At 33.5% G+C, this 22,774-nt stretch overlaps 1 protein-coding gene and 1 pseudogene across 1 annotated transcript; both read right to left on the bottom strand.

The window, feature by feature from the left end:
• Positions 1-6,653: 6,653 nt before the first annotated feature.
• LOC141701905 (putative fructokinase-7) lies at positions 6,654-8,201 on the bottom strand (annotated as a pseudogene).
• Positions 8,202-8,207: 6 nt separating this feature from the next.
• LOC141701894 (uncharacterized) lies at positions 8,208-9,813 on the bottom strand. Its single transcript, XM_074505522.1, has 7 exons — positions 9,782-9,813; positions 9,656-9,716; positions 9,474-9,557; positions 9,244-9,393; positions 8,869-8,932; positions 8,702-8,794; positions 8,208-8,254 (listed from the first exon to the last, which is right to left on the bottom strand). The coding sequence occupies exons 1-7, from the start codon at positions 9,811-9,813 to the stop codon at positions 8,208-8,210; spliced, it is 531 nt and encodes a 176-aa protein (XP_074361623.1).
• Positions 9,814-22,774: the final 12,961 nt, after the last annotated feature.

Below are 22,774 nucleotides of genomic sequence, written 5' to 3'. Positions count from 1 at the left end.
GAATTGATTACTTACCCAACGTTCGGGAAGTAAGTCCATCTATTGAGTCGGCATAAGCAACATGGGCTCAGTGGGCGTCCATGATAGTGTAAGTGGCTCAGTGGGAGTCCATCAAATGCACAAGTGGCTGAGTGACAGTCCAGCATAAGGTCCTATTGCGACCAGGGTGATGACCAGTGGGGAATTCGTCCATCTACTAGTAGAAAAGGTTACTTATTGGTATCTTTGCCTGATCAGCAAGATACCTGGTTTATACCAAAATTCTTTTCCTTTCCAAAATTCATTGGATGTTTCAAACTCTGTTCATACTTTACATGACAGAGGTTTTCAGGAAATGTATAAAGAAGATGTATATGTGGATATATATATATATATATATATATATATATATCAGAACTTAATGAAGTATATCATAACTTCATTTCCTTTAATAATATTTCAAAGATTTAATCTATTCAAATCTTGTCTTGTAGTCTCATCTATGTGATGAACTGTTGAAAGCTCATTATACTTTGAACAGTGGTAGTTCAAGTAGCTTTATAAATGATATAAATATAGTGAAGTATTTGGTAACTTCATCCCTTATTTTTACTTATATCTAGTAAGTAATTATCTTACACATGATAAAAGATTCTAGTAAGTATCCATTTAGATACTTATATTATTGTTATCACTATATATTATCTTGCGAGCTGTAAGGCTCACTCTTGCTTTATTTCTTCATCACACAACAACAGTTAGGAAAGATGGCCAGACTCCAGCAGACCCAGCGCAAGCGCGTGGGAAGCGTCCCGCGTCTTCCCGATGATGTTGTAGCTGCTATAGCTGCAGAGGTAGATCTATTGGTAGACCAGGCACTCTACTTTTGAGAATCAAATTATGTATAATTATAACTTGTGGCAGATAATGGCAATTAACTGTAAATTATCAAGTAATCATTTTGGGTTGTAATAACTTTTAAATTGTGGATTCAAAGACTTGTACTTATTTCAATTTCATCTCTGAGACTATAACGGGTTGTGGTGTGTGTTAGTGTGGGGTCACATCATAAGGTTATTTATTATTAATTAAGTGAAGTGATATAGTGGAAAGAAAGACCGTGACGACCCGGATCCCCGACCCCGGATCTGGGGGTGTTACAAACTGTGACGGCCTCAACCCCGGGGTCAGGAGTAGACGTCACCAAACACATTTACCAAAATATGAAATAACAAGATTATTATTAAAATATACTAACTTGACCCTAAACCAAAATCCGATCCAGGTTCAAGTATGATTCAGGTTCTCATTATTACAAACCATTTATTCAACATCTAACACACTCTAACTTTATTCAGCAACTCGTCAGACCTCATGGTCTGACACAAACTACCTCAGAGGAACCGGGTCCAGAAGAGGCGGGAACACGGGTATGTCTGACTGGCCTTCTAGGCATCTGCGAGATATACATGACAGTTTGCAAGAGTGAGCATAATCGCTCAGCAGTACTAACATATGAATAACAGAACAAAACAGTAATGTTACAATAATAGGAACAGAGTTGTCATCATGATATCAACAATATATAATGGAAATTGAAGATAACTAGATATCACTAACTAGCATGCTTTATCAAAACAACGTAGTAGTATACTGTGTAAGTACTAGAGTCCAATTTTAGCATGTTATTCACATTTATAAAACCACTGTATCAACTACTTATACCCTTACGGGAATCACAAATCCAAATCAGACATGTAACGGATATGTGAAGACAGCTGATCAGGCTATTGACACCAGACGGCTCTAACTGCCATCCCATTTACCTGTTCCGGTACTCAGATACTAGCTAGGTCTTTGACCTGCTGGACTAATCGGTTATATAATGCACACAACCGAATTAGCCTCTTACGCCACCTCAATAGGCCTACTCTGGCCCCAATGTATCCCATATCTGATCGTTTTATCCAGTTTTCAAAACACTTGTACCTATCTCATTTCTAAACCATTCATTTTACTAGCACACATATAAAATCCAGTTCGCAAATCATTTCATTCGAGATAGGTACCTTTCGAAGTTATTTTTCCCCAAAACAATTTGAAAACAGTGATTTATAACTATAGGGGATACGTAACTTAAAACGTTTCTGTTCCATTCCGAGAATAAAACATTTAGCTATTCATACGTACTGAACCATAAAAGAATGGTCAGGGGTACTTGCCTTGCAACGCTTTACCAAACCCTAAATAGCTTTCACGATGATTTCGATCATGGGAAACTCGAGCGGGATCTACAAATACAGAATAACCTATTCAGTTATACCGACATGCTTGATATCCTCAAATCCTAATAATCCAATCCGATAACCCGAGTCGTATAGTTATTATACACATAATCACGTAATCCGAACACAAATAGGGGTAACACGTATAATATAAGTACTTACGTATTAAAATAGATTTTAGGAAATTTTGGTAGAAACTCCTTTGTTTATAATCCTACCCGTCGATTACAATCGACGTCAACAATCACAACAATCCACAATTTTCATTCCAATACCAGTTCCACATTCACGTATCTACAATTCCAATATACAATTTATTTTCGAAAACATTTTATACAAATTATTTTATTTATTTATAAAATTTAGGACTCAGAACTAAGTCATCATCGTCCACCGTTGACTCACCGAAGTTCATCGTCAACGGCGGTATAATTTATTGGCGCTCGATATAATACGGGTTCCCAAATAAATTACACCGATTAATTACCAAAAATTCCCACATAATTTATCTCACGAATATTATTCATTTATTCCTGCAGAAATAGGAAAATAGAAATTAAAATTATAATAATCAAACCACTACTGAAATTCTGCCCAACGGACGAACCCAACTGCAAGGCCCAAACAAAGAAACCAAGGCCCGAATGAACAGGCCCAATAGAGCCCAAAATAAGCAAAACAGGGAAGCACAGAACACGGCCAAAACACGGCCACCACACACGGCCAAGCCGCCACACACCACCCACACTATCACACACACACAACACAGATGCATACACACACACAACACAGACGCACACACACACACACACTCTCGGCTACCTAGCCGGAATTTACGCGGCGACAACCGGAATTCAGAGTAACAATCAAGGCAACACTGCACAAAGATATACATACATACAGGTGCATATATATATACAACCAACAGAAGAAATCGAAGCTACATCCGGAGTTAAAACAACCGAAACTCACCAAAAAACCGAAAGAAACCGGCGAACAAAGAACCACTAGGAAGAAGATAGGAAGAACAGAGATAATCGAGAGAGAATCGAAGAGAAATGAAGAAAATTACAGCCCGGGCCGAGAGAGAGAGAGAGAGAGAAAGGAGAGGTGTTGTTTTAATCCCCCAAAACCAGCTGCTGACACGTATCAACCAATTAACTTGAGAGTAACATGTGTCCTGCAGTACCGCTTTGCCTCAAAATTTAAAATTAACGAATCGAGGTGTACGAAAAATGAATTCAGAAAATTATGAAAATAATATCAGAACGTCATAAATATCCGGAAGTTTACAAAAATATAAATTTCAAAATTTTTAAAACAATTTTTAAAGTGCACTTTGTACCCGCTTTTTAACGAATAACGAAACGACGCGCGGGTGAAACGAATCCCGAAAATTTCCAGAATAATTTTAAAATTCTCAGAATAATACGAACTTAATAAAATATGAGTTTTATGATTTTTGAAGATTTCCATACTTAAATATGGATTTTACAGATAAACACACTCAGAAAATTATTTAAAAATAAATAATTAGTGAAATATTGATTTCTCAATTTTATAAAGTCCTAAAATTAATTATTGAAATTATAAAATTAGAAATCCAATTTTAGAAACAATTCAAGTATTTATGGAATTAAAACTATAATAAAATCACTTTTACAAGTGAAATAAAATCGTATAACTCAATAATAAATCACACAATCCAATCCCACATAACAACAAATCACAATTAAATAAATAACAATCAATAACTACTGTCAAAATCAATACACACATTTATTTAATTATTTAAACCCTTATTACACTTTAAAATAAAAGAATATACACGAGTCGTTATATCTAGCACTTATTAACTATTGGGAGGACATAATATATATATGGAGTTAACTATGAAAGATTATTTGAGGTAACTTGTTAAAATTAGTTATTTTCTTATAATATGCATTGACATTCTTGTTCAGTGATAAAAATGTGAATGCATAGTTTATCTCTAATAGTCAAGGAATTGCTGAATATTAATTTTGAACCTCTCGAAATTATACTTTTTCGAGATCATGGTATGTGGTAAACCTGAAGGGTTTCGAGGTATAAAACGCAACGGAAACTGTAATTAAAAATGTAAAAACCCATAATTTTTGAAACCCACTGCATGATTCATGTGAAAAATAGATATTTAATTCGTAGATCAGATTTTTTACCTTAAGAAGCTTTACAAATTGTTTGACTAATGGAGATCCAAAACTTGTTCAATCACCATGCATCCCGCTCTCGCGATCTACGCTCTATCGGTATCCACACGAAAGCATGAAGTTAGGGATTGGATGTGTACTAGCACAAATTCGTTTCTTCTTGCTCTCTTCATCTTCTCTCTTGTTGGCTAGGTTTTTTTAATAGAAGTATTGCGTACAAAATCAACCACACAACAAATATTATATAGAGGGTAGAAAAACGAATTATAACTCATCACTAATTATGAGTTATTATTAATCCAAAATCCTTATTTGTATAATAATTAAGTCTCATTTCATGATTTAATAACTGAATTTTATAGTTGATATTAGTAAATTCGAATATCATTATTTATTTAATTAATTAAGTCAAATTTAATAAATATTATAAATAATTCAAATTACTTTAATTTAATTTAAATCCAAATTAAATAATCCTTCAAGCATTCTTTGTGTGTGACCTTTTAGGTTATTATTATGTTGGTGAATTTTTTTAAATATAATTTAAAATCATAAACAATGAGCGGCATCCAGTAATACATCAGTGCTACCTAATTAATAATAATTAAATCGGTGATCGTTCAAATCTCTCGTGAATAATATATAATATAATATAATCCCTTTAACTATATATTATAGATTAAAGTAGAGGCATGTTAATGTGCAATCCTCATGAAGGTTTAATCTAGGTTTCCTTGATCAATGAGTAGACTATCACATCAAATCAATATTTGAGCGCAGCCACGCATTTCGTAGTCTAGCTCACACAAGAGGCCAATAATATCACTCCTAAAATTGGGAGGATTAAATCTTTTCTAGATCATTCATATTTCTCATATGATTCATAATATACCCGAAATACACTTTTATCATTATCCGTTCAAAGATAACTTTTAATATAATCAAAGTTCATTAATTTTCGTATAAAAATAAACTGATTTCAAGTTTAAGGACCATTACATCATTATCAGTATGAGAATTATTTATGACACAACAGAGAGAATCTCACATTGGGTCAGTCCAGCACCATGTACATTTACATCTGCTTGTGTTTTTTACTTTAGTATCACTATACCAATGATCAATGAGATGTGATCATCAGTCAATAAACACACTAGTCTTAATGTATTATTATTGTCCATTAATAATAATACTCGACCAGGGACCTTTCGGAATATTGTTACTATTCTCATAATTTCATTTCTAAGTCACGTACTTGGAGATATAGAATTCATATCACATTCCAAGGACATTTATAAATATAACATTTATATCACAGTAAATTAAGACATAATAGATTATAAAGGGAATAATCAATATAATTTAAACATTAATAATCCAAATGTCTTAAACTAAAACATTATAGTGTTGTCTATAGGGCACAAACATTAACAATCTCCCACTTGCACTAGAGCCAACACTACTAGAAAAATGCCCTTAGACATCGGTTATAAACCGATGTTTTTTTTTCAAACCGATGTTTTCGCATGTGTAGAGAAAGGTAGGGGTTTTTAATATCGGTTTTAGCCGATGTTAAAGATGTACATAGACATCGGTTTTCTTATCAAACAGATGTATAATTAGCACTTTTTTTAATAACATGTTAAAACTAGATTGTGAAAAATGGTATTTAGGAGGTTAAAAAGCACTATAAACATATAACATGGAAGAAATTTTAACTGATAGACATCAGATTCTTAAAAAAACTGATGTCTTACACTATATTTTACATCGGTTTATTTACTCAATCGACGTTAAACATAACTTATAACATCAGTTTTACTTGCAAAAGCGATGTGAAACTTTTGCTTTAACATCGGTTGCGTAAGTTAAACTGATGTACATTACTCTGGAAGACATTAGTTTTCTTTTGATTTACTTTTATATACTTTCACAAAGCGATGTGTTTTAACATTTTAGACATCGTTTTCATTCCTATAATTTGATTTGTTTTGTTAGTTTAGACATCATTTTTAGTTTAAGCAAGTGATGTATTTTTAGTTGCTTCACATCAATTTTATGATAAGTACTGATGTTTGAGTTCTTATTTTATAAAAATAAGCCCGTGCATTTGTGCATAAACCCAGACAAAAGCAAAAAAAATTACTAAATCAACATCCAACAAGCAATCAGAAATATATTAAATTAACTTCCGTATCTACAACCGAAATCCAACGACATTCTCCGACAACCAACATCTAACCATTTCGACATCCAACAAACAACCAACATCCATATATCTACAACCAAACATCACTTGTGTATTAATCACAAAAGCTACTTGTGTATTAATCAACATGTTTACCATGTACAAATTCAAGTCAAAAGCTAAGTTATTCAGTATTGCACCAACAAAAACATCACCTGCACCAGTTGTGTCCACAGCCTTTACTTTCAAACCAGAAACTCTACCCTTGAATTCCTGAACAAAATGTTTACAAATAGGTTATATATAATCATGCATGCCAGTAGGCTAATTTAGAAATATGTAACTACTCCGTAACCGGTAAGAATACCTTGGTATAGTATCTGCAACCCTTAGATCCTTCTGTTAGTAATAGAAGCTTTAGGTTAGAGTGGTATAAATTTCTTTAAACAACGTTATCATCATAAGGATCATCGCCTCCAGTTAAGAAAGAAACTTCGTCCTCGCTTACCTATCATTTCATAAGAGTCTTGTTTAGTGCCAACACAACAATGGCCTATTACTGTATAGTAACATAATGGTGCATCATGTCATAACTTCTGTAGACAGCTTATTATAATTGCAAGTGCAAAAGTTCACTCTTTAGAAACTAGACCTTGATGACATATGCTTGGTCCCAAATGCTCATTATACCGTCCCGAGCAGCATCCGCTGATGGCCATAAGACAGAATACAACCTGATATTTTTGCAACTTCCATTGTACAAAGATGATTAGACCTACATGGTTCTTCAATCAAACTTATTGAACCATAGTGAAAGATTGTTGCCTGCTTTAAATATCATTTTAACTGTATATTAATATATGTGCCATCAGCATCAAATCCATTACAAGAAAAGATGAACAAAGCAAACCTCTGGATCAGATTTATATCAAGTTATGATTTGCGGAAAAGCATATCTGCTCTGGGATTGCGGAAAAATATAAATTCTCGCTTGCCATCCAACCTGAGTGTAACAAATGCCAGCGCTGTCCTAATAGCTGGGTCAAATTGCATGCCAGAATTATCAACCTTGTTCTCTTTCAAGATATCAGCCAACATGTATCTAAATTCATCCTCCCCAACCTAAGATATGGTAATCAAAGATTTTAATATGATTGTTGCACTTAAGTCGAAGGACGAGAAATTTATACATAAAAGAAAATGCTATGAAACCTATACATAGACATTGAAAGGACTGGGCAGGAAAAAATAATTCAAAAAATGCATACTATGTTAGAAATATATTTCAATCATGTTCCTCCCCTGATCTTCGAAATGCTAATTTAGATTCAAGTAAATAAATAAAAGGAAACCATACTTGTTGAAGTGAAGTAATTATATTCTTTTAGACTACACATTTCCTATAAAAGCAGAAGAACCTCCCAACCTTGATATACCAACAACAACATTAGCAGGAGTATCGCCAGGGGCCTTCTTAAAGGCGGGTGCTTCTGCAAGCGAATCATCGCCAACTGTGGGCACAAAATCTATTAACATCTCACCAAAGCATATTACCATTGATTTTTAATGATGTCCTCCGTTGGAATTTACAGTTACATCATAATAGTGACCTGCATATAGGCAATGACTTCACATTACTTAAAATAGAGAAAATTGTTAATTTTATGATTTTGTATTGATTGTAATGATAAAAAGCATTATTAATATAAAATCACATGGATCATGGGTAACTTGGAAACAAAAGACAGAACTTGTAAAATACAGTAGCCTAAAGCACATAAAGAAGTATCCAAAATTTGAGCTTGTGAAGAATAATAGCAAGAGTTCTTATTTTTATTTTACTTCGTTACTATGAGAATTTTAGAATTAAATGGTAGATCTAGATGTATAAATAAACTACTTTAGATTGCTGAAAGTCACCATTGGCATAAACACTCATGTATCACGATTTTATGACCTTCACCCAAGACCAAGATTCAACTCTCATCAGCACCAAATACTCAAAGCTTGAACGGATGATCTATAAAAAATTATGGAGGATGGTGGAACATCATTACCTTCAGACTCGAGAACTAGCGCTTTCTTCTTGCGCTCTGCTTCAGCCTGCATTTCCATAGCTGCCTTCACTCCACGTGGAGGATTAATATCCCCTGAAAAAAGGATAAACTGTGAGTTTCTGACAAGTAGCATAAGAATGTAACAATACACAAGGAGCAACTAATACTCACTAATCTCATAACGAAGGCATTGTAGTCCCCAGTCCTTGCAGCCTCATTTATTTTCATTGGCTATACGAAATAGTAAGTTTTGTATAAAACTTTACAATAACATAGTTTAACACTAATGATCGGTAGTTGGCATATTGAAGTGAATAGTGGAATCACAATAACTTTTTTCATGCTAAAATATGCATAGGTGTATTCTTTCAGATTTCTTCAAGTATGTTTAGAATTTTTGGAAACTGTTGAATGAAGTTTTTGTGCAAACAATGTTCAATAATTAATACAACTAAATACTTAAGTCACAAGTAATAGTAATAAGCATATGATGATACAGTGATAGAATAACATAGACTCATAGACTGAAAGTGAAAACTTACCACTATCTTATCATTGAGGGTGTCTTGTTCCTTAAAAATTTTGTCAAGTGTTAGCTTACCAAGCTCACTACGCATAGTTGTCTCCGCAAGCTGGATAACAACATATAGCGTGTTGTCTGCTCCATAAGACACCAATTTTGGATCCACAATCTACAAGTATTAAGTCCTCGTCATTAATGAAAAAAGCCTAGTTCAGAAACTAATATAAATACTGAAAGGAACAATCATACCTTAACATAGAGAATTCCATCTATAGAGATGCTAATATTGTCCTTGGTAATAGCATTCTGATCTGGAATCTGAATAGCCTCTTCCTTCAAGGAATGAACGTAAGCAATTTTATCAACAAAAGGGATGAGGAAGTAAAATCCACGAGCAAGAGTCTTCACATATCTTCCAAACCGCTCAACACAAGAGCTCTTTTCTCTGGCACAATCTGATTCCCCCAGTTCACAGGTGGCTCAATCATATGCCTAACCACAAATCATCAATGAAACATAACATTTCACAATAAACTTAAACTATCAAATTTCATTACCTATATGTATCCACATTGAGATCCAATTTCATGTATACTATCACAAAGTATGTTGGAAAACAATTATTCATAACTGTAAATCTAAAATTCCAGTCTATATAGAAACATCTATTACACACACATTATTTGATTTCAAATTCATATCTACCACAAAATTCATATATAACTGCAGGCATGGTTGATTAACCACAAATTCTACACAAAATTCACAGCACTATTGTATGTTGTCATATTACATATAATTGATTTCATTCCTAACTAAAATATATACAAATGCAAACATCAGCACCATTGGATGTACTAATTATAAGTTTACAAATAATGATTAATATGCTTGAATTCTGATATTCACAAGTTCGTACTACATTCTACAGTACGTACTACATTCTACAGTACGTACCATTATGGAGTTGGAATCCAATCATACACCTAAACGGAAAATTTAAACACAGAATTCATCATATACTACAAAGCATACACAAAACTCGTAAATAATTACAGATATGCTAAATTTATTGTGTATAATTTACAAATTAGTACTACTGTATGCACGGTTGCAGAGGTCTGAGTTCTGTTTCACCTCACCTTGGCTTAGCAAAACAAAAAAGAGAATTACACATAATATAAAAAATCATCAGTAATGTGCCTACTATACAAATAATAACTAGTTCCATGCACAGAGCTATAGCTTGTGGCTTATTTCATGCTTTCGTAGCTCTTCAGGACAACAATACCAATCTTTGGCAAACGAGTATGTATAAATTGCCACTTTTAAGAAGGTAGATATAATCCTTTGGAAAAAAAACTACTTGTATACATACCCAACTCTATTAAAATAACAAAGCTACTTGTATACATACCTAATTAAACAAACCCAACTTCTTTCACTAACAAAGCTCCAGAGACCTGTAAACAAAATTCTATTAAAATAAAAACATAAAATTTGAAAATAAATTCGAAATAAACTTACTTTTCTCACATAAATCGAGTAGACCCAACTTCTTTCAAAATTATTTAGCACCAATCGAGCTCGATTTAGGAATTAATCGAGTTTAATTAAAGGTTTGTACAAATATGGGTATAATTAGGTTTAGAGAGAGAGTGATTGAGAAGAGAGATAGTGAGAGATGAGAGAGAAGAGAGACTGAGAGAAGAGAGAAAAGAGCGAGAGAATGAGAGAGAGAGAGAAGAGAGACTGAGAGAAGAGAGAAAAGAGATGAGAGAATGAGAGAGAGAAGAGAGAATGAGCGAGAGAGGGGGAAACAGTTTTGGTTAAGGGGGAAAACTGGGAATAAAATTTTTGGTTAAGGGGGGAATTTTTTGGTGTATTAACGGGGGAAAGAACGAAGCGGGCTTTTTTATTTTTATTTTTTAAAAATGATTATAGTAGTGCAATCGATGTCTTACAACACCTTTAACATCGGTTTTGAAGCGACCGATGTTAAAATTGCTTTTAACATCGGTGAAATTTTTAACCGATGTTAAAGGGGTGATGTCATAGGCACTATTTCTAGTAGTGCAATCACCCATGTATCTAATACTCATGGAACTAGTATAACCATCGTGCTTCTAGGAATGTCACATGGCTCCCACTAACCTTCTGATAAACACATGGTTCGTCTTTATTATGAATAAAGCCAAACTGTTTGTTTGTTTCATCAAAATGAATATCACATCTCCATGAAGCTCACTTCAATCTATAAATAGATAGAAGCAACTTACAAACCATCTAATCAAACTTTGGATTGACAAAACCCTTAGGTTGTAAGAAATATACATCCTTTTTAGGGCTTCCATATGAAAGGAATATGTCCTAAGTCCAATCAGGAATTAGGATTTAGGAATAACTTTTATGTAATCTGTTTTGATTTCATTGATATTGATAAAGACTTGTTTTGTTTTTATTACGGGCTTTATCTATTTAAGTGTTTAAATAAGATAAACCATAGTTTAGAGTAAAGCTTTTTATGGATTATGATGAGATCATAATAGTGAGACCTAAAAAGATGATAACTCTAAACTTAAATAGTTCCTGGTCATAGGATTACTAACTGGTAATAAATAATCCGCAAAGATCGGTACATACTATGCTTGCTTCATTATGAAGGATGTTTGTTCTCATAGACATTTGTGTGGTGACACTATAGCTAGTATGTAGGTGCTTATTATGGAATAAGTTCACTGAACATGACTCGCACAGCTGAACAACTGATGGAGTTCACTCACGTGTCAGCAGTTGTTCACATAGTGATAGTTGTACAATTATCCTTAGACTTGAGGTCATCATAGTCATCTTGTGTACACTGAACTATGCTTTGGTTTAGTTCTTAGTCTCCAGGGACAATTATTAGGGCTCTTCTGGGTATAGGAATTTGTACACGAAGATAGTGTATGATCAATAAAGGATCTACCCCTTCCAGTGAAGGAAGCGAATGTTCAAGGCTGATCCACTTATGCTAGTTCAGGAATCTCTGGCCAGAGTAAATGAAATTAGAAAGGAGTTTCTAATTTGCATAGAACTACGCATAGTAAATGGTAAGCAAAGTGATTGAATTAGATAGGCTTGACACGAGATCCATGCCTTGTATTTAATCGGGACATTGTAGGGTAGAAGGAGTTTATTGTACGGTAACTATTCACTGACAGGTTCTTGGTATTCTAAGCAGTGAATTCATATTATCCGGATAGTCGCGATATGTTGAGAAGCATCACTCACGATGTAGAATAAATGTGATTAATTAATTAATCATATTTAATAAATTAGAGAATTTATATAAATAATGATAAAATAGTTTTATTATTATTTATTTCTACTACCGGCTTAATATTGAACCTACATGGTCACACCATAAAAAGAAAATGATTTAATGGTGGAGGAATTAATTAATAATGGCTAATAATTATTTATTTGTGAAATAAATAATTAATTGGCAAATTTAATAATTGATTAAATGAGATTTAATTGATTATAAAATAATTAAGAAAAGTTCTTAATATTATTAATTAAAGGATTTAATTTTTGGAAATTAAATCAAGAGAGAGAATTATTTCTAAAGTGTTTAGAAAAAGGATTAATGATTAAAAGGTGTTTTAATTATTAATGAGAATAATAAATGGGATAATAATAATAATATTTATGGGAAAATTTTAGCTGAAAATTTTGCCTATAAATACACTATTATAGACCCTAATTTTATTCTAACCCACATCGAACCCGAAAACCCAAAAAGTTTGGAAAACCCAATTCTCTCCACCTCTTTCCTCCTCCTTAACATCGTTTTCTTGGTGGATACCGGTGAAGTGCTTCACACTTGAGGAGCAACTGCTAAGGATCTCTGATCGTTGTCTCCGAATTATTTTAAAAGGTTAGATTCGATCCCTCGAATTTTTATTCATGATTTATATGCTTTTATTTGGATTTTGTATGTGTAAAAGTGTTTTGCCATGACCCCGCTGCGTTAAAAATCCAACAATGGTATCAGAGCATAGGTTGTATGCATATAGATCTGTGGTAAAAATTTCAGAATTTTATATGCTTGTATGAATTAATTATGATTTTTATAAGTTATATTATGGATTAATTTTGTTTGATGAGAAATCGTTTCTCAGAATAATTTTGAATGTTGATCTGGGTTCTACAAGTGTTGTAGATCGTCTGGGTATTTTTTTTATAATTTTATGATGTATAGATTTTTTATTATGAATTTTTGAAGTTGTTTTAATTAAATTCGTAATTAAATATAGTATATATATATGTATATTTAGTTGTATATATATATATCTATTTGTACATCTGCTGTGTTTGTACTATCTGTTGAAGAAAGAACAGCAGCACAGAGAATGACAGGTCTGACATGCACGTTTTCCGAGGAAGAAGTGACGGCTGCTGCAGAAAAAAAAATAGGGGTGTAATGCATTCCGGGAATGCGTTACACACCTGTAGCGCATTCAGGGAATGCGTTACACCCGTGTAACGCATCACCGGAATGCGTTAGAGGTCTTGTAACGCGTTCCTGTAATACGTTACAGCCCGTCTGTTGATATTAAAATTGATTTTCTAGGAGTTTCGTAACTCCGTTTTGGGCGTGCAATATACCGTTGGATTTGTTTTTCCGAGACGGATCTAATGGAGTGATCAATTTTAGTTTATATAAAAGTTTTGACTGTTTATATTTCCATGAAGTATTTTAAAGCTGTTTTTGATTGTTTTAATTGATTTTAAATGCTTCATGTGATACATAGAGATGTATAATGCTTAGACTAATGTGCTAGATGATGTAACATGCCTACCTTGATGTTTATTCATGTTGATATATGTGATATATACTTAGTTTATCATGCGATGATAGATTTAGGTGAACATAAATAAACATAAGGCGTTTGTTAGACAACCTAGTATAGTGAAATTATTTCATAACCTTAATAATAATATTATGAATACAATCATGAGATTCTTGTGTTTATGAAACACGTAATTGAATATGAATTTTCGATATGAGAGAAAGGATGATTCTATCAACAACAGATTTCTATCTGTAAGAAAGGGTTATTAAGTGACGCCTCTTGACAATGCTCCACCCGATCTGGGAATCATCTGATTATTGATTATTGATTTGAAATATTTAATTTAAAAGGAAGAATCTCTTTATAATATGATTATGATTGTAACGTAATATAATCCCTCTAAAATTAAATAATATCAAGTAGTAATTGGCCAATGATACAACGGGCTTGTGTCGGTCATAGCCTTCCAACATGGTAGAAAGTAGTTCTTATTTTTGAATCATTGTCGTTTCGTGCCACAGCCGAGGGCTTTGATTTCGAAATAAGAAATACTTGTCTATTACATAGAGATGTGTACATTGAATAAGAATCTAAAGGTCGTTACGTGCCACAGCCGTGGGCCTTTGGGGACTGATTCAATTGTACGGAATGTTGGGTTAGACTTGACTTAGAATATTGAGTTTGTCGTGCCACAGTCGTGACTCAATTATTCAAGAGGATAAAGTTTGATTAGGGAATAACATTAGATGTAATTGACAAGAGTTGTCTGCCTATTGAACATTACATGGCATTTCGTGCCACAGCCGGGGCTGTGTAATGGAATGTAGGATCCCTATTCCCACTAGCATTATGAATGCTTAATTTTTCACGTAGGGGGTTGAATAAATTAGATAAACTAGTGGGAGCCACTTATGAATAAAGACCCGATTCATATAGTGTTTTGAAATGAAATCGAATATTTGCTAAGTGTTGTTATGTGTTTATCATTTACAGATTTACTTTGTACGTTATGTCTTCTACACTATCACTCAGGAGCATACTAGATGCTCACAAATTGACTGGTCCTAATTATGCTGACTGGCTTCGAAACTTGAGAATTGTTCTCAGGATTGAGAAGCTGGAATACGTGATTGACTCACCTAAGCCTACTGAACCTGCTAGTGATTCACATAATGATGAACATGTTGTGTATCGTAAGTGGATAGATGATGCAAATATTGCTCAATGCATCATGCTAGCTTCCATGAACATTGAGCTACAGAAGCAACATGAGCAAATGGATGCTCACACTATCCTCATGCATCTACAAGAGTTGTATGATGTGGCGGGGAGGACAGCTCGATATGAGATATCGAAGGAGCTGTTCGGTTGTAGGATGTCTGAGGGATCATCTGTGAATGACCATGTACTTAAGATGATCAATTTGATTGAACGTCTTGGACAACTTGGTTTTGCCATGGATGGGGAGCTGAGCCAAGACTTGGTCTTGCAATCGCTTCCGAGTTCGTTCTCGCAGTTTGTTGTGAACTTTCACATGAATAAGTTGGATGTCAGCCTGCCTGAACTCCACAACATGTTGAAGACTGCGGAATCAAATTTTCCCCCTAAGAAGAGTTCTGTTCTTCTAATTGGTGAAGGTTCCAATCCTAAGAAAAGGAAGAGGAACTCTTCCAAGAAAAAGAAAGTAGGTGAGAAAATGCCAGTTCCACCAAAAGCTGAAGACCCCAAGAGCAAAGTTGTTTGCTTTCACTATAACAAGGTGGGGCACTGGAAGAGGAACTACAAGGTTTACCTTGCAGAATTGAAGAAGAAGAAGGGTAGTGAGACTACCGCTTCTGATTCAGGTATGTTCATGATAGAAGTGAATATGTCATTAAATCAAATTTCTACTTGGGTATTAGATACCGCCTGTGGTTCTCAAATCTGTAATTTGTTTGAGGGACCAAAGAGAAGTAGGACTCTTGAGGAAGATGAGGTGATTCTATTGATGGGAAATGGAGCAGGAGTTCCTGCTAAAGATGTAGAATCATTTCATTTACATATGCCTACGGGCAAGACTATTGTTTTAAATAATTGTTATTTTGTTCCCTCGATTGTGAGGAATATTATTCCCATGTTAGACTTGGCTGGATTTTTCATTTATTATTGAGAATAATGAATGTTCTATTCTTAGAGATAATATTCTTTATGGACGTGGTACTTTAAATAATGGTCTGTATGTATGTGACATAATTTATTTCAGATTGAACAAACTAATAAAAGAAAAGGGATGATGAAAATCTCACTTTATAGTGGCATTGCAGTCTCCATTTAGTAGACATGGAGAGAGGGCTGCAAATTTGCTAGGAATGGTACACACAGATGTATGTGGACCAATGTCTACGCAAGCCATGGGTGGATTTTCATACTTCATTACTTTCATAGATGATAGATCTAGATTCGGATATGTGTTTGATGAAACACAAGTCTGAAGCCTTTGAAAAGTTCAAAGAGTATAAGTATGAAGTGGAGAAACAACCAAACATAGTATTATAACTCTTCGATCAGATCGAGGTGGTGAATACTTTAATGGAGTGTTTCTAGATTATCTCAAATTAAATGGTATAGTCTTCCAGTGGACTCCTCCAGATTGGTATCTAAAAGGAGAAATCGAACTTTGTTAGACATAGTTCGGTCCATGATGAGCTATGCAAATCTTCCAGTATTCCTATGGGGTTATGCGTTGGAAACCTCAGCATATTTACTGAATATGGTGCCTTCCAAAATCCGTTCCTCAAACTTCGTATGAGATATGGAAAGAAAGGAAAACGAGTCTTAAACACGTTAAGATTTGGGGATGTCCAGCTTATGTCAAGTAAGTTGACACAGATAAGCTGGAATATCGATCCGTAAAATGTAGTTTTGTGGGATATCCTAAAGAGACTTTAGGGTATTACTTTTGCACCGATCATCGGGTGTTTGTCTCCAGACATGCTACCTTCTTGGAAAAGGACTTTATCCTTGAAGGAAACAGTGGGAGCAAAATTGAACTTGATGAAGTTCAAGAAGCACAAACTACTACGGATCAAGTGGAAACACCTGTTCTGACTGAACAACCTTTTGTGGAACAGCCCATTCGTAGGTCAGGGAGAGTGTCTCGCCAACTTGAGAGGTAATATGGCCTTGTCATTGAGAATGACAATGAGTTGTCAATCATTTGATGATGACGACCCTGTGACCTATAATGAGGCTATGAGTAGTGTTGACTCAGAGAAATGGCATAGTACCATGAAATCCAGAATGGAATCTATATATATGGTGTACAAAAGATAGATTATAGCAGATGGCCAGGTGGAGACCTATAAGGCCAGGCTTGTGGCAAAAGAATTCAAACAAAGGCAATGGATTGACTTTGATGAAGTCTTTTACCTGTAGCCCTGTTAAAATCAGTTCGGATTTTGCTTGCGATTGCTGCTTACTACGACTATGTGTTCTGGCATATAGCCAGATGGTTTTCTTTCCAAGGGAAATGAAAACCTAGTGTGTAAGCTACTGCGAACCATATGTGGTTTAAAGCAAGCTTCTCGTAGATGGAACATTCGTTTTGATGAGACAATCAAAGAGTTTGATTTTATCAAAAACGTAGATGAACCATGCGTCTACAAAAGGGTTAGTGGGAGCGCGGTAACATTTCTTATATTATATTAAAATAGAGTTGACACACATAACAACATAGCAGACCCACTCACAAAGCTACTTTTTAAAAGTCACTTTGATCGTCATAAAGATGAGATGGGTATTAGATACCAGAGTGATTGCCTTTAGTACAAGTGGGAGATTGAAAGGAATATGTCCTAAGTCCAATCAGGAATTAGGATTTAGGAATAACTTTTATGTAATCTGTTTTGATTTCATTGATATTGATAAAGACTTGTTTTGTTTTTATTACGGGCTTTATCTATTTAAGTGTTTAAATAAGATAAACCATAGTTTAGAGTAAAGCTTTTTATGGATTATGATGAGATCATAATAGTGAGACCTAAAAAGATGATAACTCTAAACTTAAATAGTTCCTGGTCATAGGATTACTAACTGGTAATTAATAATCCGCAAAGATCGGTACATACTATGCTTGCTTCATTATGAAGGATGTCTGTTCTCATAGACATTTGTGTGGTGACACTATAGCTAGTATGTAGGTGCTTATTATGGAATAAGTTCACTAAACATGACTCGCACAGCTGAACAACTGATGGAGTTCACTCACGTGTCAGCAGTTGTTCACATAGTGATAGTTGTACAATTATCCTTAGACTTGAGGTCATCATAGTCATCTTGTGTACACTGAACTATGCTTTGGTTTAGTACTTAGTCTCCAGGGACAATTATTAGGGCTCTTCTGGGTATAGGAATTTGTACACGAAGATAGTGTATGATCAATAAAGGATCTACCCATTCTAGTGAAGGAAGCGAATGTTCAAGGCTGATCCACTTATGCTAGTTCAGGAATCTCTGGCCAGAGTAAATAAAATTAGAAAGGAGTTTCTAATTTGCATAGAACTACGCATAGTAAATGGTAAGCAAAGTGATTGAATTAGATAGGCTTGACACGAGATCCATGCCTTGTATTTAATCGGGACATTGTAGGGTAGAAGGAGTTTATTGTACGGTAACTATTCACTGACAGGTTCTTGGTATTCTAAGCAGTGAATTCATATTATCCGGATAGTCGCGATATATTGAGAAGCATCACTCACGATATAGAATAAATGTGATTAATTAATTAATCATATTTAATAAATTAGAGAATTTATATAAATAATGATAAAATAGTTTTATTATTATTTATTTCTACCACCGGCTTAATATTGAACCTACAGGGTCACACCATAAAAAGAGAATGATTTAATGGTGGAGGAATTAATTAATAATGGCTAAAATTATTTATTTGTGAAATAAATAATTAATTGGCAAATTTAATAATTGATTAAATGAGATTTAATTGATTATAAAATAATTAAGAAAAGTTCTTAATATTATTAATTAAAGGATTTAATTTTTAGAAATTAAATCAAGAGAGAGAATTATTTCTAAAGTGTTTAGAAAAAGGATTAATGATTAAAAGGTGTTTTAATTATTAATGAGAATAATAAATGGGATAATAATAATAATATTTATGGGAAAATTTTAGCTGAAAATTTTGCCTATAAATACACTATTATAGACCCTAATTTTATTATAACCCACATCGAACCCGAAAACCCAAAAAGTTTGGAAAACCCAATTCTCTCCACCTCTTTCCTCCTCCTTAACATCGTTTTCTTGGTGGATACCGGTGGAGTGCTTCACACTTGAGGAGCAACTGCTAAGGATCTCTGATCGTTGTCTCCGAATTATTTTAAAAGGTTAGATTCGATCCCTCGAATTTTTATTCACGATTTATATGCTTTTATTTGGATTTTGTATGTGTAAAAGTGTTTTGCCATGACCCCGCTGCGTTAAAAATCCAACACCATATAAGAAAGCGGTTTTAACATCCATTTTCTAAATCTAATAGTCAAAGTAAGCAGCTATTTCTAGAAAAATCCCGATGGACATGACCATAGCAACTGATAAAAAAGTCTCACCATAGTCTATACACGAATTTGTTTGAAACCTTTTGCCAATAGTCACGTCTTATAGGTTTATACTTTATCATCCATGGTTTTTTCTTGAAAACCCACTTGCACACTATATATTGTACCCCTTTGGGTGGATCAAATAAAGTCAATACTTTATTTTGATACATGGATTCTCTAACACCCCCAAATCTGGGGTCAGGAATCTGAGTTGTCACTTCATCCTTCAATCATGTTTAACCTGTATTGATTCAGTAATCTAACAGACCTTAATCTTTCTCTCTCACACACACACAAGTTATAGCCTTAGTAACGATGTACAAAATGTAATATTCTTTTATTATAACTCAAATGTATTGTACATGATCTCAATCAATTATTCGTAACCTCTACATGAGGTCACAATAATTAGTACTAACATCTTATACCTATCTGAATACTCTGGTCCACCTGAGACAAAGCTGCAAGGGATTCTCCCCACGATTGAAAGTGACTAAGTCCCACACCGCCATACTGGTAATCTGTTGTGTTGTGGTATTTAAAAGAAAGCAAGAGTGATCAATAATGCTCAACCATAATAATCAACAGGATGAAAAGACTATTAAATAATTTATATTAATCCATATAAGGATATTTGTTTAATTAAAAGTAGTTTTTTCTGGGTGATACACACCTTTTTTTAAAACAATTCTTTGACTAACTTATTAGTCTGAAAATACCTTAATGGTAAACCCATCACCTAGGCTTGGGTTACGGTATTACATCTCAATTTCAATTGGTAGAATAAGACATTCACCGGAGCCCCTACTATACGATGATCAGTCGTACAACAGAATATTATTATTGTTCTCTACATTTAGAAGGACGATTTCCTTTGTTATCGATTATAACCATGACCTCATTCGGGCCTTTTCTGTGTCCATCCCTCTCAAGTACACACTTCGTGTCTATCCCTCTCAAGACACGATTTTGCGTCCGTCCCTCTCAGGTATGCATACTCCACATGTTCATTGGTATATATGGTACCTTCTCATGCTATAGTATTAGTAGTCTCCCCAGTCCACGAAGTACTGGAGTCTACCCCTCCTTGTCCTTTAAGAATCCTATCATATATCTGGAACTTATATTGCTCCCCAAGCATATTGGTTGTGGATAGGTACACACCAATATATATATACATATATATACATACTTCCGAAAATTTTCGGAGAAAGTATTATGATAATGTGAGTTGACTGTTGTCAACAGATAAATAATTAATGGGGAGTTTCTTTGACACTATAGTCAAGATATTTAAAATATGTTGAGATAACATTTTCGACGATCCGAAAGAATTAGAATGATTTTTTGAAACTCAGAAAATATTTTAAAATTAGGTTTTATGATTTTTAAATCATATTAAATCATTAATACATATTTAATAATTAAATAATTAGTATTCAATAATTAAACCTCAAATAATTATATTTTAAAAGAATATTTGATATAATATTTCTCAACTAATTTATGTTTAAGAATTTAAATTAATTTCTAATAATATTAAATAAATGAATTTAAAATAAAATAATTATCGGAGAATACTTCTCCTATTTAAATGAATATCTAAAATAATATTCATTGATCGAGTAATTAAATATAGTTGAGGGAATACGATCTTTGAAAATCGTATTAAATAAATTCAAGATATTTAATAATTCACAAGAAGATATTTAATAATTCGAGATACTTAATAATTCGAGATATATAAGTACGGACTTTATTCGTCGCAAACATCTTCGGAATACTTCTAGATTTTTAAATAATTATACCGACCAACTCTCGGTCTATAATATATAATACCACGCTACCAGCTACATAAATATTCTCCAATATAAACACCTTCGGCATACTTCCGAGTTTTTATAAACTTACATCAACCGACTCTCGGCCTAAATATATATATCATTTCAAATCCGGTGTTTTAGTATATCAACAATTACTCGCAACAACATATCTTGTTCGATAAAATAGTTTAAGCAGTATCATAGATATATTGGAGTTATTCAAAAACAAACACAACACAACAATTTTGAAAGTTTAGGGTTTGTAAACTTTCCTGGAGTCCAAGATACGTTTTCCGACTTTCTCTCGTTCCGGCTTTTTTAATCAACAAATATTATAATCTTAATCAATATTTCTAATCCCATCAACGCCTTATATTTCTAATAAGTACAATACTTTACAATTTTCGATATTCGACCGACTCGAAATAACTATCAATCCTTGGTCGAAATGGACGGTCAAAGTAGTCTCTTAGAGTTGACTTTATCGAATGTTACTATTAAGCGACTCGCACTCTAGCATTTTTAATAAATCGAAAAAATATTATTTTAATACAAAACTACCTCAATGAGTTTTTTAAGTGTTTTTAATATTTATCATAAAAGTTTCAGTTTGATAAAATAAATTTATATAGGTGAAAAGTATTTTAAAATTTCGGTCAACTACGGAGTTTTATTATTCATACTACTTTTACTAAAACGTTGATTTCTCTCGAACCATTAACTCAATTGACACATTGTTTTCACGTGCGTGATCTAGAAAAAATTTAGAACAGACTATTACAAAATGGTTTTCTGGGAACAGGGGTGAAAATCCTGAAGTTGTAGTTGAAAGGCAGTGGGTTATGTTCGGCATTCTCACTCCGCGTGACCTCGGTTCCGATATTTTTATAAAATTTAAAAATTAATATATTCCATTTAAATTTTAATGGAAGTTTTAATACTCCATTTCTTACTCTCTGTAAAAATTTATTGATTTTAGAATAATTATATGTCGATCATTTATATTTTCAAAGTTCGTAATTTGTAGCAGTTTTTGTTGCGTAAATCATTTTCACTAAAACAGACTTAACTTTTGAATCGTAAATCGAAATCAAGCGATTCAAGCGCCTAAACGATCCTTAAAATAATATATATCATTATCAATCCTTATTTTTCAATTAAACACAGTTTATAAATTCTGTAACTTTGCAGAAAACTAAGCGTCACGATTCGAGTGTTATAACAGCGTTACGTTAACGATCAGTGTTTCGTTTTAACTCTAACTCACCAATTAACAACCGACAACCAAA

This window comes from Apium graveolens, chromosome 2 (assembly GCF_009905375.1).
Source record: "Apium graveolens cultivar Ventura chromosome 2, ASM990537v1, whole genome shotgun sequence".
In the NCBI taxonomy this organism is placed as follows: Eukaryota; Viridiplantae; Streptophyta; class Magnoliopsida; order Apiales; family Apiaceae; genus Apium; species Apium graveolens.
This window is presented reverse-complemented; position numbering and strand designations above follow the sequence as displayed.